Source organism: Coregonus clupeaformis, chromosome 24 (assembly GCF_020615455.1).
Source record: "Coregonus clupeaformis isolate EN_2021a chromosome 24, ASM2061545v1, whole genome shotgun sequence".
NCBI classification, from domain to species: Eukaryota; Metazoa; Chordata; class Actinopteri; order Salmoniformes; family Salmonidae; genus Coregonus; species Coregonus clupeaformis.
This window is the reverse complement of record NC_059215.1, coordinates 29,799,602-29,826,575: the sequence shown is the minus strand read 5'-3', so window position 1 is coordinate 29,826,575 and position 26,974 is coordinate 29,799,602. Positions and strand designations below refer to the sequence as shown.

The 26,974-nt window shown below is 44.8% G+C and overlaps 1 protein-coding gene across 1 annotated transcript in view; it reads left to right on the top strand.

The window, feature by feature from the left end:
• Positions 1 to 6,602: 6,602 nt before the first annotated feature.
• Positions 6,603 to 26,974, top strand: part of LOC121538342 (inositol 1,4,5-trisphosphate receptor type 3) — a 60,040-nt gene continuing 39,668 nt past the window's right edge. The window contains exon 1 of the mRNA XM_041846241.2: positions 6,603 to 7,035. Within this exon, the coding sequence (XP_041702175.1) occupies positions 6,944 to 7,035 (92 nt within the window). The 5' untranslated portion in view covers positions 6,603 to 6,943. The remainder of the gene's footprint in view (positions 7,036 to 26,974) is intronic.

The window sequence follows — 26,974 nt, the reverse complement described above, 5'->3', positions numbered from 1 at the left end:
CAGCTGAGCTACAGAGGACCACAATGGTGTTTGTTCTTCACTGGTTGCCCTTATCTTGTGGCAACAGGTCACAAATATTGCTGCTGTGATGTCACACTGTGGCATTTCACCCAGTAGATATGGGAGTTTATCAAAATTGGGTTTGTTTTCAAATTCTTTGTGGATCTGTGGAATCTGAGGGAAATATGTGTCTCTAATTGTGATGAGTGTGATAGAAGGAGTCAGGCACAGGAGGGTAATCACCGAATGCAGAGTTTATTCCGTTGTACACAAATACCGCTGGTTAGCGACAAGGCACAGGGGAAAATCTACCCTGGCAATACAAGGTAACGGTAGCTCCAACAATAACAGGCACAGGGGAAATATCTACCCCGGCAATAATATGGTACGAGTAGCTCCACCGAGCTACACTACTCTCACAAATAAACAATCACTCACAAGGAATGATGAATAATGGAGCGGCAGTGGCTAGTAAGCCGGTGACGATGAACGCCGAAGCCTGCCCGAACAAGGATGGGAGGCAGCCTCAGCGGAAGTCATGACAGTACCCCCCCCCCCCACCTTGACGCGCAGCTCCAGCAGCGCGCTGACCCTAGCCTCGGGGACGGCCAGGAGGACGCGGAGCAGGGCGAGCCGGATGGCGACGGTGCAAATCCCGCAACAGGGAGGGATCGAGGATATCCCTCACCGGGACCCAGCACCGTTCCTCCGGACCGTACCCCTCCCACTCCACGAGGTACTGAAGGCCCCCCACCCGATGCCTCAAATCCAGGATGGAACGGACAGAGTATGCCGGGGCCCCCTCGATGTCCAGAGGAGGTGGAGGAACCTCCCGCACCTCAGACTCCTGGAGCGGACCAACCACCACCGGCCTGAGGAGAGACACATGAAACGAGGGGTTAATATGGTAATCAGGGGGAAGTAATAACCTATAAGTGACCTCGTTGATTCTCCTCAGGACATTGAACGGCCCCACAAACCGTGGGCTCAGCTTCTGGCAGGGCAGGCGGAGGGGCAGATTCCGGGTCGAGAGCCAGACCCGATCCCCCGGTACGAAGACCGGGGCCTCACTGCGGTGACGGTCAGCGTTGGCCTTCTAACGACACACGGCGCGCTGGAGGTGAACGTGGGCAGCGCACTGTATGACCGATACCTGGGTGAACAGAGGAGGGTGACGTGTGTCCAGAAGATCAGATGATCACGGATAAGAACAGGCACGTACCGCAGTCCACTGGACACTGAGGTGGAGATGGATCTGTGTGTAATGCCTTCCCTATATCTGTGTCCATCGCCCATACTACCGGCGCCACAATGCAGGAGGCCAGGAGTATGGGGGTGTTGTCTCTGGGCCTCTCCTCTGTGTCATACAGCCGGGACAGTGCGTCTGCCTTCACGTTCTTCTAACCCAGAATGTATGACAGTGTAAAATCAAACCGGGTGAAGAATAGGGCCCACCTGGCCTGGTGAGGATTCAGCCTCCTTGCTGCACGGATGTACTCCAGGTTACGGTGGTCCGTCCAGACGAGGAAAGGGTGTTTCGCCCCTTCGAGCAAATGCCTCCACATGGTCAAAGCTCAGACAACAGCCAACAGCTCCCGATCACCAACGTCGTAGTTCTGCTCCGCCGGGCTGAGCTTCTTAGAGAGGAAGGCACAGGGGCGGAGCTTGGGTGGCGTGCCCGAGCATTGGGATAGGACAGCGCCTATCCCTACCTCGGACGCATCCACCTCCAGTACGAACGGTAGTGATGGATCGTGGTGGGCCAGTACCAGGGCTGAGGTGAACAGACCCCGCAGTCTCCTGAAGGCCAGGTCAGCCTCAGCAGACCAGACGAGCCGGGACGGCCCACCCTTCAACAGGGATGTAATGGGAGCTGCGACCTTGCCAAAGCCCCGGATAAACCTCAGATAGTAGTTGGCAAAGCCAAGGAAGAGCTGCACCTCCTTAACCGTGGTTGGAGTCGGCCAATTACGCACGGCTGAAATGTGATCTCCTCCATCTCCACACCTGACGTGGTAATGTCGTATCCGAGGAAGGAGACGGACTGCTGGAAAAACATACACTTCTCTGCCTTGGCATAAAGGTCATTTTCCAACAGTCGGGCCAGCACTTTGCGAACCAGGGACACATGCTCGGTGGGCGTAGCGGAATACACCAGGATGTTATCGATATAGACCACCACACCGCGACCAAGCATGTCCCGAAACACCTCGTTCACAAAGGACTGGAAGACGGATGGAGCATTCATCAAACCGTAGGGCATCACCAGGTATTCATAATGCCCCGTGGTTGTGCTGAATGCTGTCTTCCACTCATCCCCCTCCCAAACACGCACCAGGTTGTATGCACTCCTGAGATCTAGTTTAGTGAAGAAGCACGCCCCATGCATTGACTCAATCACTGAAGGAATGAGGGGAAGAGGATAACTCAATCTTATCGTTTCCTTGTTCAGTGATCGATAATCAATGCACGGGCGCAGACCACCGTCTTTCTTCTTCACAAAGAAGAAACTCGAGGAGGCGGGTGAAGTGGAGGGACGTATATACCCCTGGCTCAGGGACTCTGTGATGTATGTTTCCATAGCCTCCGTTTCAGCCTGTGACAGGGAGTACACATGACTCCTGGGAGGTACAGTGTCTACCCGAAGGTTTATCGCGCAATCCCCCGCCCGATGAGGTGGTAATTTAGTCGCTCGCGTCTTTGAAAACGCGTGCACCAAATCGAGGTATTCGGGGGAAATGCGCACGGTGGAGGTACCGTCTGGAATTTCCACCGTGGTTGCACCAACGGAAACACCTAGACACCTACCCTGACACTCTCGCGACCACCCTGTGAGAACCCTCTGCGGCCATGAGAAGGAGGGGTTGTGGAGTGCTAGCCAGGGGATACCTAATACCACAGGGAAAGCAGGAGACTCAATAATCGAAAAAGTAACCTGCTCACAATGAGTCTCCTGGGTGATCATGGTGACTGGTACAGTGACTTCCTTTACAAACCCGGACCCTAATGGTCGACTATCAAGTGCTCTGATGGGGAGTGGAATGGATAGGGGAACCAATGAAATGCCTTGACGGCGTGAGAATGCCCCATCCATAAAGTTCCCAGCTGCGTCTGAATCGACTAGCGCCTTACACTGGGGAACTACCATGTGATCGGGAAAGTGGATAGGTAGGGTACAGTGCGCAGCAGAGGGCTCTGAACGAGTGTGGATGTTCGATACCTGGGGTGATGCGAGAGTGCCCTGCCTTTCCGCCTCCAGGCCCAAAAGAGCATTGACTATGACGTGTGGTGTACTGTCCCTTCGTGCCACCAGAGTGGCACTGTCGTCCTCCGCTCTCTCGGACGGCGGCTCCACCCAGCTCCATCAGCTCGGGATCCGAGTCGTCCGGGGTGGAAACGGGCAGACCCCTACCAGAACGTCCTCTGGCTGCCAGCAGGTTATCCAAACGGATGGCCATGTCCACCAGTTTCGTGAAAGACAACATGGTGTTCCGGCAGGCTAGCTCCCGTTGGACGTCCTCCCGCAGATGGCACCGGAAATGGTCGATCAGGGCCCGCTCGTTCCACCCGGACCCCGCTGCCAGAGTCCGAAACTCCAACGCGAAGTCCTGCGCGGTCCTCGTCCCCTGCCTCAGGTGGACCAGCCGCTCGCCCGCCTCTCGACCCTCGGGCGGGTGATCGAAGACCGCCCGAAAGAGGCGCGAACTCCCTGTAGTCCTCCAACGCAGCTCCTCCTTCGTTCCAAACCGCGTTGGCCCACTCACTCCAGGGCTTTCCCTGAGAGGCAGGAAACGAGGACGGACAACTTCTTCCGCTCCGATGGCGCCGGCCTGATGCTGGAGAAGTAAAGCTCCAGTTGGAGGAGGAATCCTTGGCAGAGAGCCGCCGTCCCGTCGAACGCCCGTGGTCGGGATATCTGGATCCCTCCGGGTGCTGGGGTGTAGGTGGCTGGATCCGGTTGGCCAGCTGGTCTCCACAGATCGGGTCCTCTCCTCTCCAGGCGTTGGACGACCTGAAGAACCCGATCCCCCAAGCTGGCCAGCATCGTGGAATGCTCCTGGACCCGTGCCACGACTCCAGGCATGCGCTCTTCTCCCGCTGACTCCATAGCGGGTGGGTGATTCTGTGATGAGTGTGATAGAAGGAGTCAGGCGCAGGAGGGTAATCACCGAATGCAGAGTATATTCCGTCGTACACAAATAGCACTGGATAGCGACAAGCGAAACAGGCACAGGGGAAAATCTACCCTGGCAATACAAGGTAATGGTAGCTCCAACAATAACAGGCACAGGGGAATGTTCCCCAGGTCCAGTGGACCTCTATGGGCCTCACACTCCTTCATTGGGCCTTTCTCTCCATCACTATGGAGACAAGACTGAGGAACCTTGAAATGCAAATGGTCACCATGGACACATTCACATGGGCCAAGAAAAATAATCAAATTCGCTGCCTGGTGTACAGGTATGGCCCAGCCCGGGACATCAATGTTAAGGGAGTTAAAGGCAGTCAGTTACAATGGCCTTTCAATGCCAGCGCTAACCAGAGGAATCATGGAGAAAATACAGAGGGTCTTCTGGCTGGCATTACAGCGTGGAAAATGTTCCTGGTCGAGAAAGCAAATCAAAAGGATCGCACATTTTTGTGAGACGGCCTAACTGCCTTGTGAAATCAATATTTCATGAAAAATCTAAAAGGAAAGAACTGCATGTTTATAGAGTTTTATTTTGAGCAGACTGCAAGAAAGTACTTCAGATAAGGTTGGAAAACTATTGTTGTGTGAAGTGATAAGTTAACTGGCACATTGTTAGAAATGTCATTTTCTCAAACACTGACCTTTTGAATGGCCAGATGAGACGTCAACCGATTAGAGCTTCCCTCTAGAAAACCATGAAAGAGAGGCTATATTTGGATGAAATAGGCTTACATATTGTGCTGTGTGAGGAAAGCAGCAAGACGTCTCTTACAACAACTTGGCTCAGCCTCAAATTGTTTCACGCATTGACTGCAACAGGAAGTCCAGGCCGAAGGCAGAACATGATTTGCCAGCCACTATATGAGTTGTCAACAATCAACACAACCCCAGAGGCTGTAACGTGTTTGCTACATCAGCCTAAATGTTGTTCAATACTTTATCATGCTTTTACTAAAGCAAATTATGAAGATGTAGTAACCGAGAACCGTAGATGGTAAACTATGGTAAGAGAGTGACATCTGGAATAGTAAACCTCCAGCAGATCATGGCAACAGGTTGAGATTCAGATTAAAATTGTCAAAGACTCCAGCCACCCTAGTCATAGACTGTTCTCTCTGCTACAGCACGGCAAGCGGTACCGGAGCGCCAAGTCTAGGTCCAAAAGGCTTCTCAACAGCTTCTACCCCCAAGCCATAAGACTCCTGAACAGCTAATCATGGCTACCCAGACAATTTGCACTGCCCCCCCACCCCCACCCCGTCCCCCTTTTTTACTCTGCTGCTACTCTGTTTATTATTTATGCATAGTCACTTTAACTCTACCCACATGTACATATTACCTCAATTACCTCGACTAGTCGGTGCCCCCGCACATTGACTCTGCACCGCTACCCCCCTGTATATAGCCTCCCTACTGTTATTTTATTTTACTGCTGCTCTTTAGTTCTTTGCTTTTATTGTTTTTGCTTAACACTTTTTTTTATTTGTTTTACTTTGCATTGTTGGTTAATGGCTTGTAAGTAAGCATTTCACTGTAATGTCTACACCTGTTGTATTCGGCGGCATGTGGCAAATACGATTTGATTTGATTTGATCCTTTTAAATAATTCCAGTTAAACAGGATTAGTCACTATAGGCTGTATAAAAGAGAAAAGAAAAGGCAAATGTCTGAATCCCACTACATCACTCTCTCATAGACAGTAGCCTAGTGCAGCAGTGATCTTAAAGAGATACTTCGGGATTTTGGTAATGAAGCCCCGTATCTTCTTTCCCAGAGTCAGATGAACTCGTGGATACCATTTTAACTAGCGTTAGCGCTGTTGCTAAATGGTGTTAGCACAATGACTGGAAGTCTATGGTAACTGCTAGCATACTTCCAGTAATGCGCTAACGCTAGTTAGCGGTGGCTCGCGAAACTACGTCTTAACATTCCTTCATACTGGATGCAGTGACATAAAAATGGTATCCATGAGTTCATCTGACTCTTAAGAAGAAGATAAAAGGCTTTAATTAATTGCCAAAATCCTGAAGTATCCATTTAACCCCCTACAAATATTGCTGTTCATAGGAAACTCAATAAATTAAATGTCAATGTTATCTCATAATTATGGTTTATTCGTTTAATGGTTTAAATTATGGTTTATTGACAGGATTTCAATACTTTGACTGATAATGGCTCTATATGATCACGTAGGCCTAATCATGTTCACTGAATAAAAACGTGAATGTTGACTCTGACACCCTTGCACCCTACATCATTTTACCAATTCTCAGTGCATTATTGTATGTAGGAAAGAGAGTGTATGAAGGGGTGTGTGGATCTTTCTCGTGTACTTTCTAATCTACACTGTCAGAACAGGCTACTGCTGCTCACTAAAGGAGTTATCATCATCACACACTTCCTGGTTCTAATGCTTTCTGTCTTCAGGTGCAGTGTCAACATGAGGATTTCGCTGACACATTTTGACTTTCTCTGCTTTCATTTACATTGGGTTATCATTGCTCATTTTCGGGTTTAAACTTTATTTAATAGAACATAGAAAACGATTATTTGAATGAACTACATTGTCCTCCTCGATGCATTACAACAAAATCTAAAGTAGCTCGAATGAGGGTTCTTAGCCCTCGGTGAGGAAGAGCAACATTCGATACGCGTAGCACTCCAAGAAGTTGTTGCAGTCAAGTGGAGAAGACAGAAGGGGGACAAAGTTTGTATTTCAGTTTATCATTTTCAAGGGGAAAGACACCTAAGATGTCGGATTCAATGTCCAGCTTTTTGCACATTGGGGACATCGTTTCCCTTTACGCAGAGGGCTCTGTCAATGGTTTTATAAGTACACTTGGGTAAGTATTTGCATGTCCCTACAAACACTTTTGTACTACCTTGCCTGTGGTTAATCCTAAACAAGTGTACAGCCTTGTCATTTTGACAGATTATAATATACATGTACCTTCATGTCAACATACCGGTAACTACTCCATCCGTTGTCCTTACTCTGACTTCGAGACTCATATCCCCTTCATACACAAGCAAAATCCCACTAATTTACCATGCCTGCTTTTTTATACCAGCCTTTTCGTATATCTGAAAGGGGCAGGGGGTAAATAACATGGTAAATTAAAAGCCACCTAAAGAGCTAGTAAATTAAATACAGGTATTGGGTCTGTGTGAATGGTTCTCTGCTTTTTTGCAGGTAAATTCATTAACACTTCCAAAGTTTAACACCTCCCTAATTTGAAATGTAAACAGCCACCACGGTTTAACAACACCCCAACAGCTACAATTGCCAGTTACCCACTGATATGTATAAAAGTGGTATACCTTCAATAAAATAAGGGGCTGATTGAAAGGTGGTCATATAAGCAATCTCGCTGACACTTCTTGTAGCCTCTGTGTCAAGTTCTGTGCTGAGAGAGAGAGAGATTTGATTTAGGCTTCGCTCATGTTTACTCAGTCAGCACAGTAAGCTATTGTAACAGTTTCAGCCATATCAGATAGTCATTAGATACTTCTGAGATTTAGAGTGTCTCTCAAGGAGACCCTCATTTATTTAATCAGCTAATGACAAAATAAGGTAGACCCTGCCTCAGTATGGCTAAAGTGGGCCGTGGAGTCTCAGTTCCACAGTATTAATGGTGGATGACTGATCTTTAGATAGTCTATAACCATATGCAAACATCTGTTCTCTAGAAAATAATTTTTGTTCAGAGAGCTCATTGTTGAGCTGTATTTCACAATGCAATGCATTTGAGTAGCTCAATTATGAGCAGAGTTGCACTATGTTGTTGTTGATGAATACTGTCGTTACACCTGATTTTGTGTATATCTCAAATAGTGCTGCATTTCCTCAATAGTCAGAGACATGTAAAGGTTGAAAACATATCTTAGACCTTATTGGTTTAACACTGATCTTTCTCTGTCAGTGAAAGGTGTGAAAACATGGCTGCACTATTTACAACTTTGTCTCTAGACAGCTATATACACTGAGTGTACAAAACATTAGGAACACCTTCCTAAAATTGAGTTGCACCCCCCTTTACCCTCAGAACAGCCTCAATTCGTCGGGGCATGGACTCTACAAGGTGCTAAGCATTCCACATGGATGCTGACCCATGTTGACTCCAATGCTTCCCACAGATGTGTCAAGTTGACTGGTAGGGTCCTCTGTAGCTCAGTTGGTAGAGCATGGCGCTTGCAACGCCAGGGTTGTGGGTTCGTTTCCCAAGGGGGGCCAGTATGAAAATGTCTGCACTCAATAACTGTAAGTCGCTCTGGATAAGAGCGTCTGCTAAATGACGTAAATGTTAAATGTAATGTCCTTTGGGTGGTGGACCATTCTTGATACACACAGGAAACTGTTGAGATTGAAAAACCCATTAGAGTTGCAGTTTCTAATGTTTTGTACACTCAGTGTATTTTTGCCTGACAGTGGTCTATGTTGTTGTTTATGTTCACATATAGGCTACACTGCAGCCCACCTCCCCCCATCCCAACTCTACTTGATCATTTGCATAAATGAAAATACTGTAGTAGGGATTATGGCAGGAAAAGGAAATGATGCCAGTGTGTCCTTTGTAGATTTCCAACGGAGTGGTGCTCATGTCACTTGGGACTTAATAGCTCTCTATTCATAGTGCTTCCTGTGGTTTCCCCAGTTGCTGCTGGAGCAGGAGCAGCATTGTATGTGGTCTGACGCCCTCTGTGCCCACCTGGCAGTGCCCGCCGCACCCAGACCTGTCCTGCCAGGCTCAGCAACTGATACAGTTCCAGGTCGGCCTTTGATGCCTGTTCAAACAGCTTCTTGAGAAGTCACCTCTTAGCGACACTTAGATAATTAACTTCATACTGTTCAAAGTAGGATACAAGTGTCTGGCTGAGTCATATTTGTAACAATATGGAGTCAATGTTTAACTTATTTATAATCTGTGGAGACAATTGATTCCTTCTGATGGAATGATGGTGAAATGGATAGTAGCCTATAAGTGTGGCTCTAAAATGTAAAATCGGATCGTAGCCCTAGTTTGCATGAATTTAAATACTGGGAATGACTTCCTTTACTTGTCTGTCGAGGACACACATTTGACTGTCTAACAACATAGGGCTGCCTATTATAAATCTGTAGGTCGGCTAAAGCCGCTTTAAGTGTGGTTTACTGCATAACACATTATGCCTGTTAGGGCTGGGAAATCGAGAGCTTGGGACTATAAGGTGGGGTGGGTGGGGGGCTAGCTGACTAGTGGTGGCTAGTCAGCAGCCTGATGGTCTGGGGGTAGAAGCTATTGGCCAGTCTGTTAGTTTTAGCCATGATGCTCCTGTACTGAGTGATGGAAGCGGGGAGAACCGGCCATGGCTCAGATGGCTGAGGTCCTTGATGATCATCTTGGCCTTCCTGCGACACCTGGTGTTGTAGGTGTCCTGGAGGGCAGGCAGTGTGCACCCAATGGTGCGTTCAACTGAGCATACCACCCTCTGTAGTGCCTTGCGGACAGCGGTGGTGGAGTTGTCATACCAGGCTGTGATGCAGCCCGACCGTATGCTCTCCATGGTGCTCTTGTAGAACACTGTGAGGGCCCTCGGGGACAGGACGAATTTCTTCAGCCTCCTGAGGTTAAAGAGTTGCGAACTTGATGATGGAGTTGGGACTGTGTGAGGTCACTCAGTCGTGGGTATACAGGGAGTACAGGAGGGGACTGAGGACGCACCCTTGTGGGGCCCCCGTGTTGATGATCAGTGTGGAGGAGGTAATGTTGCCTACCTTCACCACCTGGGGGAGGCTCGTCAGGAAGCCCAGGTCCCAGTTGCATAGGGAGGAGTTCAGTCCCAAGGCTGAGAGCTTTGTGGTGAGCATAGAGGGCACTATGGTATTGAAGGCCGAGCTGTAGTCGATGAACAGCATCCTCACATATGCATTCCTCTTGTCCAGGTGAGGGAGGGCAGTGTGCAGTGCAATGGCGATTGCGTCGTCTGTGGATCTGTCGGGGCAGTAGGCGAATTGGAAAGGGTCAAGTGTGTCGAGGAGGTGATGTAGTCTTTGACTAGCCTCTCTAAGCACTTCATGATGACAGAAGTGAGTGCAACGGGTCGGTAGTCATCCAGTTCAGTTACTTTCCCTTTGTTGGGCACGGGGATGGTAGTGGACATCTTGAAGCAGGTGGGGATAACGGCTTGAGCTAGAGAGAGAGCATTTCAGAAAACACAACAGCTAGCTGGTCTGCACATGCACTGAGGGCGCGGCTAGGGATGCTGTCTGGGCCGGCAGCCTTGCGAGGGTTAACACGTTTGAATTACTTGCATACGTCTTCCGTGGAGACTGTAAGCACTTAGCCCTCGTTGTCCTCAGGGGCTCTCCTCGGCAGCTCAGAGTCGTTTTGCTCGAAGCATGAGAATAAGGTGTCCGCGGTGTGACTGGCTTTCTTTTTGTAATCCGTGATAGTTAGAAGCCCCTGCCACATACGCTTCATATCCGACCCGCTTAATTGCTCCTCCACTTTTTCCCTATACTTGTCTCGCATTCTTGATCGATCTGCGTAGGTCGTATTTGTACTGTTTAACCATACAATTGTCTCCGGTCACCTTGCCTTGTTTATAAGTAGCATCTCTCGCCTTCAGTTTCCCGACAAGGCTGCCATCAATCCACGGTTTTTGATTCGGATACGTTTTGAAAGACACCATCGGTATCACATCATCCATGCATTTTTTTAATGAATACGGTGATTGAGTAGGCGTATTCATTGATGTTACCCTCAGAGGCGACCCGGAACATATTCCAGTCCACATGATGAAAACAATCTTGGAGCATGGATTCTGATTGGTCAGGTCTGTACAACGCTGGTCTGACCAATCAGAATCCATGCTCCAAGATTGTTTTCATCATGTGGACTGGAATATGCTCCGGGTCGCCTCTGAGGGTAACATCAATGAATACACCTACTCAATCACCGTATTCATAAAAAATATGCATGGATGATGTGATAAGTCTTGGTTTGTAGGCGGGGAGGAGCAAAATGGAGTCATGGTCAGATTTGCCGAAAGGAGGACGGGAGATGGCCTTATACCCTTTTCCTTAGGGTGCTTTTTAGTTGTTCAGTTTTTGTTATAATTTAGTTTTTTATCCTCTTATGTTTGTTGTGTAGTAAATATTTCAATTTTTATTTATTGTATTTCATAGCTTTTTCTTGTGAAGCACATTGCGTTGCATTCCATGTCTGAAATGTGCTGTATAAATAAAGCTTGATTTAATAAATAAAGCATGATTAGGCGTGTAGCAGTGGTCAAGCATAGAATCTCCGTGGGTTGGACAGTCAATGTGTTGATAGATATTCGGGAGCACTGTTCTCAAATTACTTTTGTTAAAGTCCCCCGCGACGATGAACGCTGCGCTTTATCTGTGTACACGGTGTCCAGTTTGTTCAGGGTCCAATAAAGATCTTTGAGAGCATTTTTGGTGTTGGCTTGGGGTGGGATGTACACAGCCGTGGTGATAATCCCTGAGAACTCTATCATAAAGTAAAAAGAGAGACATTTGATGACCAAGTATTCCAAGCAGAAGCTCGTAAGATGCTGTACGTTTCCCCCGTCGCACCACTTGTTATTGGTCATAAAGCAGAGCCCTCCGCCTTTTTTCTTGCAAGAGAGAGCCCTCTTCCTATCCGCTCAATGAACTGTAAAACCAACTGGTTGTACATCATCCGTTTTGATGTCGGAGGAAAGCCAGGTTTCAGAAAAACAGAGTATGTTGAAGAATCTGATGTCCCTCTGGAAGGAGATCCTCACTCTGAGTTCGTCAAGTTTATTCACTAATGATTGAACATTGACGAGTAGTATGCTCGGTAATGGAGGACGGGTTGCCCGGCGTCTCAATCTCACTAAGCCCCCCCACGTCTGCCTCTCCGTCTGCGTCTTCGTTTACTACTCTCCGGTAGGACTCCCAGGAAACCCGGCGCCTCACTGAAGAAGCTTGACCATTGTTCCGCCGTCTCCGGGAATTGGGGAAATTCGGGTGGACGGTGGGTACCCAGCGATTCATATTCCAAAAGTTCTACCCGGGTGTTTGAAGTAATGCACGAAACAAACTGGGTAAGAAAATTTGAGAAAAACAGTAGAATAAAACAGTAGAAAAAGTAGAAACCTGCAATGTTTTGTAGGAGCTCGAGGTGAGGCGCCATCCGTCCGCGCCATCTATGCGCCACCACGATACTTAGGTGCTGATACGATATGTATTGCGATTCTTACGACTCTATATGTATTGTGATTCGATATTGCGATTCGATGTTCCAAATATATTGCAATGTCTGCTGCAGAGGGACAAAAGAGAGCCATGAGAAAAGAGTTTTGATCGGTCATGGAAATAAAAATTCTGAAAAGAAATTGTCTCACTTTTTAAAAAGAAGATGGAGAACAAGCTATGAGCTATGTGCAGGTAAAGCCAACTAGTGCAAAAATAATATTGCTATACTGTCAAAAATAATATTGCGTTATACGTCAAAAATATATCCCTATGTAACTGTATCGATTTTTTCCCCCATCACTAATGCCTGTAATGACAAAAGAAGGATGAATGAGTTGTAACTATTTTGATACCATCTCTGCGTCTATGCTTCTTGAGTTACATACACATGTGAGAACACAGTGCAGTTCTCTGTGTTATGAATGAAATAATCAGGGACCTGACATAGGTTTCTAAGGTGTCACAGACCTGAAAACCTCAAACATACAACTGGTGCAGCCTTGACAAAGCCCTGATTTTCTGTTGTGTGGTGTTTTACTTCAGGCCTGCTCTCTTCTTGTGAGGTCTGCTGCATTCAATCACACATAAGAGATGCTTTGCATTCTCAGTCTCAGGTAAAGCACTGCCACCCACTGATGGTAGCCTAGTCAAATCATACACCACTGATGGTATTCACACTACAATTTAAATATATAAAAAGATCTTGCAAACATGTTTTTTTGTACATTGTGTCTATCATGTTCAATTGTAATTAGTATGCTTTGTTTAGGCCTAATTGATTGAACAAACCGTTTTGTACACTACCGGTCAAAAGTTTTAGAACACCTACACATTCAAGGGTTTTTCTTTACTTTTACTATTTTCTACATTGTAGAAAGACATCAAAACTATGAAATAACACATATGGAATCATGTAGTAACCAAAAAAGTGTTAAACAAATCAAAATATATTTTATATTTGAGATTCTTCAAATAGCCACCCTTTGCCTTGATGACAGCTTTGCACACTCTTGGCATTCTCTCAACCAGCTTCACCTGGAATGCTTTTCCAACAGTCTTGAAGGAGTTCCCACATTTGCTGAGCACTTGTTGGCTGCTTTTCCTTCACTCTGTGGTCCGACTCATCCCAAACCATCTCAATTTGGTTGAGGTCAGGGGATTGTGGAGGCCAGGTCATCTGATGCAGCACTCCATCACTCTCCTTCTTGGTACAATAGCCCTTACACAGCCTGAAGGTGTGTTGGGTCATTGTCCTGTTGAAAAACAAATGATAGTCCCACTGGTCTAATGTCCATTGCTCGTGTTTCTTGGCCCAAGCAAGTCTCTTCTTCTTATTGGTGTCCTTTAGTAGTGGTTTTCTTTGCAGCAATTCGACCATGAAGGCCTGATTCACACAGTCTCCACTGAACAGTTGATGTTGAGATGTGTCTGTGACTTGAACTCTGTGAAGCATTTATTTAGGCTGCATTTTCTGAGGCTGGTAACTCTAATGACCTTATCCTCTGCAGCAGAGGTAACTCTGGGTCTTCCATTCCTGTGGCGGTCCTCATGACAGCCAGTTTCATCATAGCGCTTGAAAGTGTTTACGACTGCACTTGAAGAAACATTCAAAGTTCTTGATATTTTCCGTATTGACTGACCTTCATGTCTTAAAGTAATGATGGACTGTCATTTCTCTTTGCTTATTTGAGCTGTTCTTGCCATAATATGGACTTGGTCTTTTACCAAATAGGGCTATCTTCTGTATACCCCCCTACCTTGTCACAACACAACTGATTGGCTCAAACACATTAATTTGTGGAATTTCTTTCCTTCTTAACTTTTAAGAAGGCACACCTGTTAATTGAAATGCATTCCAGGTGACTACCTCATGAAGCTGGTTGAGAGAATGCCAAGAGTGTGCAAAGCTGTCATCAAGGCAAAGGATGGCTATTTGAAGAATCTCAAATATAAATTATATTATGATTTGTTTAACACCTTTTTTGGTTACTACATGATTCCATATGTGTTATTTAATAGTTTTAATGTCTTCACTATTATTCTACAATGTAGAAAATAGTACAAATATAGAAAAACCCTTGAATGAGTAGGTGTTCTAAAACTTTTGACCAGTAGTGTACATATATACAGTTGAAGTCGGAAGTGGTAGCTCAATTGGTAGAGCTTGGCGCTTGTAACGCCAGGGTAGTGGGTTCGTTCCCCGGGACCACCCATACGTAAAAATGTATGCACACATGACTGTAAGTCGCTTTGGATAAAAGCGTCTGCTAAATGGCATATTATTATTATCTTAGCCAAATACATTTAAACTCAGTTTTTCACAATTCCTGACATTTAATCCTAGTAAAAATTGGATCACCACTTTATTTTAAGAATGTGAAATGTCAGAATAATAGTAGAGAGTGATTTATTTCAGCTTTTATTTATTTCATCACATTCCCAGTGGGTCAGAAGTTTACATACACTCAATTAGTATTTGGTAGCAATGCCTTTAAATTGTTTAACTTGGGTCAAACGTTTCAGGTAGTCTTCCACAAGCTTCCCACAATAAGCTGGGTGAATTTTGGCCCATTCCTCCTGACAGAGCTGGTGTAATTGAGTCAGGTTTGTAGGCCTCCTTGCTCGCACATGCTTTTTCAGTTCTGCCCACAAATTTTCTATAGGATTGAGGTCAGGGCTTTGTGATGGCCACTCCAATACCTTGACTTTGTTGTCCTTAAGCCATTTTGCCACAACTTTGGAAGTATGCTTGGGGTCATTGTCCATTTGGAAGACCCATTTGCGACCAAGCTTTAACTTCCTGACTGATGTCTTGAGATGTTGCTTCAATATATCCACATAATTTTCCTTCCTCATGATGCCATCTATTTTGTGAAGTGCACCAGTCCCTCCTGCAGCAAAGCACCCCTACAGCATGACGCTGCCACCCCCGTGCTTCACGGTTGGGATGGTGTTCTTCGGCTTGCAAGCGTCCCCCTTTTTCCTGCAAACATAACGATGGTCATTATGGCCAAACAGTTCTATTTTTGTTTCATCAGACCAGAGGACATTTCTCCAAAAAGTATGATCTTTGTCCCCATGTGCAGCTGCAAACCGTAGTCTGGCTTTTTTATGGCGGTTTTGGAGCAGTGGCTTCTTCCTTGCTGAGCGGCCTTTCAGGTTATGTCGATATAGGACTCGTTTTACTGTGGATATACAGTGAGGGAAAAAAGTATTTGATCCCCTGCTGATTTTGTACGTTTGCCCACTGACAATGAAATTATCAGTCTATAATTTTAATGGTAGGTTTATTTGAACAGTGAGAGACAGAATAACAACAAAAAAAATCCAGAAAAACGCATGTCAAAAATGTTATAAATTGATTTGCATTTTAATGAGGGAAATAAGTATTTTACCCCCTCTCAATCAGAAAGATTTCTGGCTCCCAGGTGTGTTTTATACAGATAACGAGCTGAGATTAGAGCACATTCTTAAAGGGAGTGCTCCTAATCTCAGTTTGTTACCTGTATAAAAGAGACCTGTCCACTGAAGCAATCAATCAATCAGATTCCAAACTCTCCACCATGGCCAAGACCAAAGAGCTCTCCAAGGATGTCAGGGACAAGATTGTAGACCTACACAAGGCTGGAATGGGCTACAAGACCATCGCCAAGCAGCTTGGTGAGAAGGTGACAACAGTTGGTGCGATTATTCGCAAATGGAAGAAACACAAAATAACTGTCAATCTCCCTCGGCCTGGGGCTCCATGCAAGATCTCACCTTGTGGAGTTGCAATGATCATGAGAATGGTGAGGAATCAGCCCAGAACTACACGGGAGGATCTTGTCAATGATCTCAAGGAAGCTGGGACCATAGTCACCAAGAAAACAATTGGTAACACACTACGCCGTAAAGGACTGAAATCCTGCAGCGCCCGCAAGGTCCCCCTGCTCAAGAAAGCACATATACATGGCCGTCTGAAGTTTGCCAATGAATATCTGAATGATTCAGAGGAGAACTAGGTGAAAGTGTTGTGGTCAGATGAGACCAAAATGGAGCTCTTTGGCATCAACTCAACTCGCCGTGTTTGGAGGAGGAGGAATGCTGCCTATGACCCCAAGAACACCATCCCCACCGTCAAACATGGAGGTGGAAACATTATGCTTTGGGGGTGTTTTTCTGCTAAGGGGACAGGACAACTTCACCGCATCAAAGGGACGATGGACGGGGCCATGTACCGTCAAATCTTGGGTGAGAACCTCCTTCCCTCAGCCAGGGCATTGAAAATGGGTCATGGAGGGTATTCCAGCATGACAACGACCCAAAACGCACGGCCAAGGCAACAAAGGAGTGGCTCAAAAGAAGCACATTAAGGTCCTGGAGTGGCCTAGCCAGTCTCCAGATCTTAATCCCATAGAAAATCTGTGGAGGGAGCTGAAGGTTCGAGTTGCCAAACGTCAGCCTCGAAACCTTAATGACTTGGAAAAGATCTGCAAAGAGGAGTGGAACAAAATCCCTCCTGAGATGTGTGCAAACCTGGTGGCCAACTACAAGAAACGTCTGACCTCTGTGATTGCCAACAAGGGTTTTGCCACCAAGTACTAAGTCATGTTTTGCAGAGGGGTCAAATACTTATTTCCCTCATTAAAATGCAAATCAATTTATAACATTTTTGACATGCATTTTTCTGGATTTTTTTGTTGTTATTCTGTCTCTCACTGTTAAAATAAACCTACCATAACAATTATAGACTGATCGTGTCTTTGTCAGTGGGCAAACGTACAAAATCAGCAGGGGATCAAATACTTTTTTCCCTCACTGTAGACACTTTTATACCTGTTTCCTCCAGCATCTTCACAAGGTCCTTTGCTGTTGTTCTGGGATTGATTTGCACTTTTCGCACCAAAGTACGTTCATCTCTAGGAGACAGAACGCGTCTCCTTCCTGAGCGGTATGATGGCTGCGTGGTCCCATGGTGTTTATACTTGTGGAGGTCTTGGCTGATTTCTTTTGATTTTCCCATGATGTCAAGCAAAGAGGCACTGAGTTTGAAGGTAGGCCTTGAAATACATCCACAGGTACACCTCCAATTGACTCAAATTATGTCAATTAGCCTTATCAGAAGCTTCTAAAGCCATGACATCATTTTCTGGAATTTTCCAAGCTGTTTAAAGGCACAGTCAACTTAGTGTATGTAAACTTCTGACCCACTGGAATTGTGATACAGTGAATTATAATTGAAATAATCTGTCTGTAAACAATTGTTGGAAAAATTACTTGTGTCATGCACAAAGTAGATGTCCTAACCGACTTGCCAAAACTATAGTTTGTTAACAAGACATTTGTGTGGAGGGGTTGAAAAACTAGTTTTAATGACTCCAACCTAAGTGTATGTAAACTTCCGACTTCAACTGTAATGTTGTGTTTTTTTGGTGTGGTTGTATCTTAGTTTTCCAACCTCACCTGCACACCTTTTTTTTAACCTTGATTTTATCTACACTGTTTTGTCTTTCACTTGTCTTCTTTTGTGCAAATTAATTAAATGACCCTAAAGTGACTCGAAAAAAAAATACATTCCTGAGGCTGAGTGATTCATGTGCAATGCAAATGACAAGGGGAACAAAAACAAATTCAGTACCAGGTGGAACACTACAGACTCTAGCCAAAGTAATGAGTCAATAATAGGTAGAAAACACCCCTACCTGGCTGCTAGGTAACTCTCATTTATTATGTGGAGGGGGATATAGGGACATTAACTGTAGACAACCCTCTGCATGCTAACATAATTATACAGACAGATGGTAAAGATGTAGGATTAGCTTGGCCTTTCAGACAGGCTTTTTTTAAAGCATTAACCCTTTTTGCATATTTCCACAGCATTGTGTGAGCCTGGCCTGCCTTGTGTGTATCATCTACAGTCATGGAACTACAGTGGGGAGAACAAGTATTTGATACACTGCCGATTTTGCAGGTTTTCCTACTTACAAAGCATGTAGAGGTCTGTCATTTTTATCATAGGTACACTTCAACTGTGAGAGATGGAATCTAAAACAAAAATCCAGAAAATTATATTGTATGATTTTTAAGTAATACATTTGCATTTTATTGCATGACATAAGTATTTGATCACCTACCAACCAGTAAGAATTCCGGCTCTCACAGACCTGTTAGTTTTTCTTTAAGAAGCCCTCCTGTTCTCCACTCATTACCTGTATTAACTGCACCTGTTTGAACTCGTTACCTGTATAAAAGACACCTGTCCACACACTCAATCAAACAGACTCCAACCTCTCCACAATGGCCAAGACCAGAGAGCTGTGTAAGGACATCAGGGATAAAATTGTAGACCTGCACAAGGCTGGGATGGGCTACAGGACAATAGGCAAGCAGCTTGGTGAGAAGGCAACAACTGTTGGCGCAATTATTAGAAAATGGAAGAAGTTCAAGATGACGGTCAATCACCCTCGGTCTGGGGCTCCATGCAAGAGCTCACCTCGTGGGGTATCAATGATCATGAGGAAGGTGAGGGATCAGCCCAGAACTACACGGCAGGACCTTGTCAATGACCTGAAGAGAGCTGGGACCACAGTCTCAATGAAAACCATTAGTAACACACTACGCCGTCATGGATTAAAATCCTGCAGCGCACGCAAGGTCCCCCTGCTCAAGCCAGCGCATGTCCAGGCCCGTCTGAAGTTTGCCAATGACCATCTGGATGATCCAGAGGAGGAATGGGAGAAGGTCATGTGGTCTGATGAGACAAAAATAGAGCTTTTTGGTCCGAACTCCACTCGCCGTGTTTGGAGGAAGAAGAAGGGTGAGTACAACCCCAAGAACACCATCCCAGCCGTGAAGCATGGAGGTGGAAACATCATTCTTTGGGGATGCTTTTCTGCAAAGGGGACAAGACGACTGCACCGTATTGAGGGGAGGATGGATGGGGCCATGTATCGCGAGATCTTGGCCAACAACCTCCTTCCCTCAGTAAGAGCATTGAAGATGGAGTCGTGGCTGGGTCTTCCAGCATGACAACGACCGAAAACACACAGCCAGGGCAACTAAGGAGTGGCTCCGTAGAAGCATCTCAAGGTCCTGGAGTGGCCTAGCCAGTCTCCAGACCTGAACCCAATAGAAAATCTTTGGAGGGAGCTGAAAGTCCGTATTGCCCAGCGACAGCCCCGAAACCTGAAGGATCTGGAGAAGGTCTGTATGGAGGAGTGGGCCAAAATCCCTGCTGCAGTGTGTGCAAACCTGGTCAAGACCTACAGGAAACGTATGATCTCTGTAATTGCAAAGAACGGTTTCTGTACCAAATATTAAGTTCTGCTTTTCTGATGTATCAAATACTTATGTCATGCAATAAAATGCAAATTAATTACTTAAAAATCATACAATGTGATTTTCTGGATTTTTGTTTTAGATTCCGTCTCTCACAGTTGAAGTGTACCTATGATAAAAATGACAGACCTCTACATGCTTTGTAATTAGGAAAACCTGCAAAATCGGCAGTGTATCAAATACCTGTTCTCCCCACTGTACCAATTATAATAGGCTATACAGTAGATTACCACAAATGGGCGATTCCACGCCAGCAGGAGCGGAAATATTTTTGGTTTCTCCGATTGTTTTGGCAATTCTCACATAAAAACTTCATTGCGAGGAAAGATGTTTGAAATGCTTTTTACATTTTTACAAACCATTTTAGTGAAAATCATGATGAAAGTGGCCAGTTTAGGCCCATTTTAGACTGAGTGTACAAAACATTAGGAACACCGTCCTATTGAGTTGCATCCCCTTTTGCCCTCAGAACAGTCTCAATCTGTCGGGGCATGGACTCTACAAGGTGCCGAAAGCGTTCCACAGGGATGCTGGCCCATGTTGACTCCAATGCTGCCCACAGCTGTGTCAAGTTGTCTGGATGTCCTTTGGGTGGTGGACCATTCTTGATACACATGGGAAACTGTTGAGCGTGAAAAACCCAGCAGCGGTGCAGTTCTTGACACACTCAAACCGGTGTGCCTGGCACGTATTACCATACCCCGTTAAAAAAGGCACTTAAATCTTTTGTCTTGCTCATTCACCCTCTGAATGGCACACATACACAATCCATGTCTCAAGGCTTAAAAATCCTTCTTTAACCTGTCTCGTCCTCTTCATCTATGCTGATCAATAAGGGATGCTAGCTTTCACCTGGTCAGTCTATGTCATGGAAAGAGCAGGTGTTCCTAATGTTTTGTACACTCAGTGTATGCTTCACGTAAGACCCTATGATCTGTGAACCGTACAGACAACATCTTGGTGTCATTATACTCCTTATAGTTTGCTCTAAAATATGGAGTATGTCTTCATTTATTCAACATAAAAAAATACCCTTTTTGATTTAGTTCATTTTAAGACATATTGTTTGGAACAATATTCTCTAAAAGCACATCAAATTTCCAGAGTCGGCTTTCTGCTAATTCTGTGTGGGCTCTCTGATAATTCATACTAAAGGTATGATACATTTTATGAGCACCAGCATCACAGTGAATGGGAAAATTCTAAGGGAACTGCTGGTGACTTGCTGAATGTGAAATCCTTAAGGAGGGCTCTGATTGGTTAATGACCTATAATGTACATTTCTATGTATAAAATGGTCATATCATTAAAGTACCAGAGAGCCCACTCTGGAAATTTGACGTGTTTGAAGAGTAACTTTATATTGTTTCAAGCCATATGTCTAAAAATAAGCTAAATCAAAAAGGGTCGTTTTGAATAAATGAATGTGAAAATGTGTATTTCAGAATCTATACATACTCCAAGATGTTGTCTTTATCATGTACAGTTCACAGATCAACCGAGTTAAGAAGGAAGCCTGTATCTTTATAGTGACTGGGTGGATTGATACACCATACAAAGTGTGATTTATAACTTCACCATGCTCAAAGGGATATTCAATGTCTGACAAAATGTGGAAAAAGTCAAGGGGTGTGAATACTTTCTGAAGGCACTGTAGTATAATTCAAACTCTCTTTGGCCTGATAAGATGCTAAGAATTTACTTTAAAGTGGACAGATGTGACTGCCTAATGAAGGTATACCCTGAGTCTTCAGGGAGACAGTAATTAGGCTCATTTGATTTCAGATGTGTATATAGCATTCTGAGCTGCTGTGGATGGTAGTTTCTATTGATTAATTTTGTTTACTGACAGCTTGTGGAAATCCATAGCAGTGAGGGAGGTTAAATAAGGAAATAATAAGGAAACCAAGACGAGTAAATACAGACTACCATGATCATGGCTTTTAATACACTCTGGGTCAGACATGTCTTTCACCGTTTCTTTCTGAATCAAATCAAGTGACAAAACTGTCCTTTTGAGGCCATGTGTAATTTGATAAAATGGCATGGTAATACAATCCAATCTGCTTTATTGATGTCATTTTGGGACACGGTTCTCTTTATCCTGCTTCATCACTGCACTCAACAATATATGGATAACAAGAGAACTGGAATAATGTAACTCAATAATGTTTATTAAATTGGGTTGTTTTGGCTGTAATCCTGGAACCCAGAACCAAATCTCACATGCACGGTGACCATCTACAGTACCTTGCAAAAGTATTCATCCCCCTTGGCGTTTTTCCTATTTTGTTGCAATACAACCTGTAATTTAAATGGATTTTTATTTGGATTTCATATAATGGACATACACAAAATAGTCCAAATTGGTGAAGTGAAATTAAAAATAACTTGTTTAAAAAAATTCAAAAAAATAAATAACGGAAAAGTGGTGCGTGCATACAGTGAGGGGGAAAAAAGTATTTAGTCAACCACCAATTGTGCAAGTTTTCCCACTTATAAAGATGAGAGAGGCCTGTAATTTTCATCATAGGTACACGTCAACTATGACAGACAAAATAAGAGAAAAAAAATTAGGAAAATCACATTGTAGGCTTTTTAATGAATTTTTATTTGCAAATTATGGTGGAAAATAAGTATTTGGTCAATAACAAAAGTTTCTCAATACTTTGTTGTATACCCTTTGTTGGCAATGACACAGGTCAAACGTTTTCTGTAAGTCTTCACAAGGTTTTCACACACTGTTGCTGGTATTTTGGCCCATTCCTCCATGCAGATCTCCTCTAGAGCAGTGATGTTTTGGGGCTGTCGCTGGGCAACACGGACTTTCAACTCCCTCCAAAGATTTTCTATGGGGTTGAGATCTGGAGACTGGCTAGGCCACTCCAGGACCTTGAAATGCTTCTTACGAAGCCACTCCTTCGTTGCCCGGGCGGTGTGTTTGGGATCATTGTCATGCTGAAAGACCCAGCCACGTTTCATCTTCAATGCCCTTGCTGATGGAAGGAGGTTTTCACTCAAAATCTCACGATACATGGCCCCATTAATTCTTTCCTTTACACGGATCAGTCGTCCTGGTCCCTTTGCAGAAAAACAGCCCCAAAGCATGATGTTTCCACCCCCATGCTTCACAGTAGGTATGGTGTTCTTTGGATGCAACTCGGCATTCTTTATCCTCCAAACACGACGAGTTGAGTTTTTACCAAAAAGTTATATTTTGGTTTCATCTGACCATATGACATTCTCCCAATCCTCTTCTGGATCATCCAAATGCACTCTAGCAAACTTCAGACGGGCCTGGACATGTACTGGCTTAAGCAGGGGGACACGTCTGGCACTGCAGGATTTGAGTCCCTGGCGGCGTAGTGTGTTACTGATGGTAGGCTTTGTTACTTTGGTCCCAGCTCTCTGCAGGTCATTCACTAGGTCCCCCCGTGTGGTTCTGGGATTTTTGCTCACCGTTCTTGTGATCATTTTGACCCCACGGGGTGAGATCTTGCGTGGAGCCCCAGATCGAGGGACATTATCAGTGGTCTTGTATGTCTTCCATTTCCTAATAATTGCTCCCACAGTTGATTTCTTCAAACCAAGCTGCTTACCTATTGCAGATTCAGTCTTCCCAGCCTGGTGCAGGTCTACAATTTTGTTTCTGGTGTCCTTTGACAGCTCTTTGGTCTTGGCCATAGTGGAGTTTGGAGTGTGACTGTTTGAGGTTGTGGACAGGTGTCTTTTATACTGATAACAAGTTCAAACAGGTGCCATTAATACAGGTAACGAGTGGAGGACAGAGGAGCCTCTTAAAGAAGAAGTTACAGGTCTGTGAGAGCCAGAAATATTGCTTGTTTGTAGGTGACCAAATACTTATTTTCCACCATATTTTGCAAATAAATTCATTAAAAATCCTACAATGTGATTTTCAGGATTTCTTTTTTTCTCAATTTGTCTGTCATAGTTGACGTGTACCTATGATGAGAATTACAGGCCTCTCTCATCTTTTTAAGTGGGAGAACATGCAAAATTTGTGGCTGACTAAATACATTTTTTCCCCACTGTATTTGATCCCCTGCTGATTTTGTACGTTTGCCCACTGACAAAGAAATGATCAGTCTATAATTTTAATGGTAGGTTTATTTGAACAGTGAGAGACAGAATAACAACAACAAAAATCCAGAAAAACACATGTTATAAATTGATTTGCATTTTAATGAGGGAAATAAGTATTTGACCCCCTCTCAATCAGAAAGATTTCTGGATCCCAGGTGTCTTTTATACAGGTAACGAGCTGAGATTAGGAGCACACTCTTAAAGGGAGTGCTCCTAATCTTAGCTTGTTACCTGTATAAAAGACACCTGTCCACAGAAGCAATCAATCAATCAGATTCCAAACTCTCCACCATGGCCAAGACCAAAGAGCTCTCCGAGGATGTCAGGGACAAGATTGTAGACCTACACAAGGCTGGAATGGGCTACAAGACCATCGCCAAGCAGCTTGGTGAGAAGGTGACAACAGTTGGTGCGATTATTCGCAAATGGAAGAAACACAAAAGAACTGTCAATCTCCCTCGGCCTGGGGCTCCATGCAAGATCTCATCTCGTGGAGTTGCAATGATCATGAGAACGGTGAGGAATCAGCCCAGAACTACACGGGAGGATCTTGTCAATGATCTCAAGGCAGCTGGTACCATAGTCACCAAGAAAACAATTGGTAACAGACTACGCCGTGAAGGACTGAAATCATGCAGCGCCTGCAAGGTCCCCCTGCTCAAGAAAGCACATATACAGGCCCGTCTGAAGTTTGCCAATGAACATCTGAATGATTCAGAAGAGAACTGGGTGAAAGTGTTGTGGTCAGATGAGACCAAAATCGAGCTCTTTGGCATCAACTCAACTCGCCGTGTTTGGAGGAGGAGGAATGCTGCCTATGACCCCAAGAACACCATCCCCACCATAAAACATGGAGGTGGAAGCATTATGCTTTGGGGGTGTTTTTCTGCTAAGGGGACAGGACAACTTCACCGCATCAAAGGGACGATGGACGGGGCCATGTACCGTCAAATCTTGGGTGAGAACCTCCTTCCCTCTGCCAGGGCATTGAAAATGGGTCATGGATGGGTATTCCAGCATGACAATGACCCAAAACACACGGCAACAAAGGAGTGGCTCAAGAAGAAGCACATTAAGGTCCTGGAGTGGCCTAGCCAGTCTCCAGACCTTAATCCCATAGAAAATCTGTGGAGGGAGCTGAAGGTTCGAGTTGCCAAACGTCAGGCTCGAAACCTTAATGACTTGGAGAAGATCTGCAAAGAGGAGTGGGACAAAATCCCTCCTGAGATGTGTGTAAACCTGGTGGCCAACTACAAGAAACCTCTGACCTCTGTGATTGCTAACAAGGGTTTTGCCACCAAGTACTAAGTCATGTTTTGCAGAGGGGTCAAATACTTATTTCCCTCATTAAAATGCAAATCAATTTATAACATTTTTGACATGCGTTTTTCCGGATTGTTTTGTTGTTATTCTGTCTCTCACTGTTCAAATAAACCTACCATTAAAATTATAGACTGATCATATCTTTGTCAGTTGGCAAATGTACAAAATCAGCAGGGGATCAAATACTTTTTTCCCTCACTGTAAGTTAACTGGCACATTGTTAGAAATGTCATTTTCTCAAACACTGACCTTTTGAATGGCCAGATGAGACGTCAACCGATTAGAGCTTCCCTCTAGAAAACCATGAAAGAGAGGCTATATTTGGATTAAATAGGCTTACATATTGTGCTGTGTGAGGAAAGCAGCAAGACGTCTCTTACAACAACTTGGCTCAGCCTCAAATTTTATCACGCATTGACTGCAACAGGAAGTCCAGGCCGAAGGCAGAACATGATTTGCCAGCCACTATATGAGTTGTCAACAATCAACACAACCCCAGAGGCTGTAACGTGTTTGCTACATCAGCCTAAATGTTGTTCAATACTTTATCATGCTTTTACTAAAGCAAATAATGAAGATGTAGTATCCGAGAACCGTAGATGGTAAACTATGGTAAGAGAGTGACATCTGGAATAGTAAACCTCCAGCAGAGCATGGCAACAGGTTGAGATTCAGATTAAAATTGTCAAAGACTCCAGCCACCCTAGTCATAGACTGTTCTCTCTGCTACAGCATGGCAAGCGGTACCGGAGCGCCAAGTCTAGGTCCAAAAGGCTTCTCAACAGCTTCTACCCCAAGCCATAAGACTCCTGAACAGCTAATCATGGCTACCTGGACAATTTGCACTGCCCCCCCCACCCCCACCCCGTCCCCCTTTTTTACTCTGCTGCTACTCTGTTTATTATTTATGCATAGTCACTTTAAGTGTGCAATCTAAGTGTCACATGATCTGTCACATGATCTCAGTATATATACACCTGTTCTGAAAGGCCCCAGAGTCTGCAACACCACTAAGCAAGGGGCACCACCAAGCAAGCGGCACCATGAAGACCAATGAACTCTCCAAACAGGTCAGGAACAAAGTTGTGGAGCAGTACAGATCAGGGTTGGGTTATAAAAAAATATCAGAAACTTTGAACATCCCACGGAGCACCATTAAATCCATTATTAAAAAATTGAAAGAATATGGCACCACAACAAACCTGCCAAGAGAGGGCCGCCCACCAAAACTCATGGACCAGGCAAGGAGGGCATTAATCAGAGAGGCAACAAAGAGACCAAAGATAACCCTGAAGGAGCTGCAAAGCTCCACAGCAAAAAATGCCAAAAATGCCAAGGGGGGTGAATACTTTCGCAAGCCACTGTATGTAACAGCCTGTCCAATGACTTTGGAAATACTGTTGTCTACATACTAGTGCTGAGCAATTAGTGCTTTTTGAGGTCGGTTAGGTTTTGGTTCGATTATTAAGAAATAATCACGGTTTTCGATTTGGGTTTAGATTATTTGGGTTGAATGCTGTAACAACACAGAATGAAAAAAGTAATAAAAGTCCCATGATGGTAGTGACTGCCCATTACTGCTTATCAATATTTGCAGTGTTGACCCTTCTTTTTCAAGACCTCTGCAATTCGCCCTGGCATGCTGTCAATTAACTTCTGGGCCACATCCTGACTGATGGCAGCCCATTCTTGCATAATCAATGCTTGGAGTTTGTACGAAGTTGTGTTTTTTTTTTGTCCACCCGCCTCTTGAGGATCGACCACAAGTTCTCAATGGGATTAAGGTCTGGGGTGTTTCCTGGCCATGGACC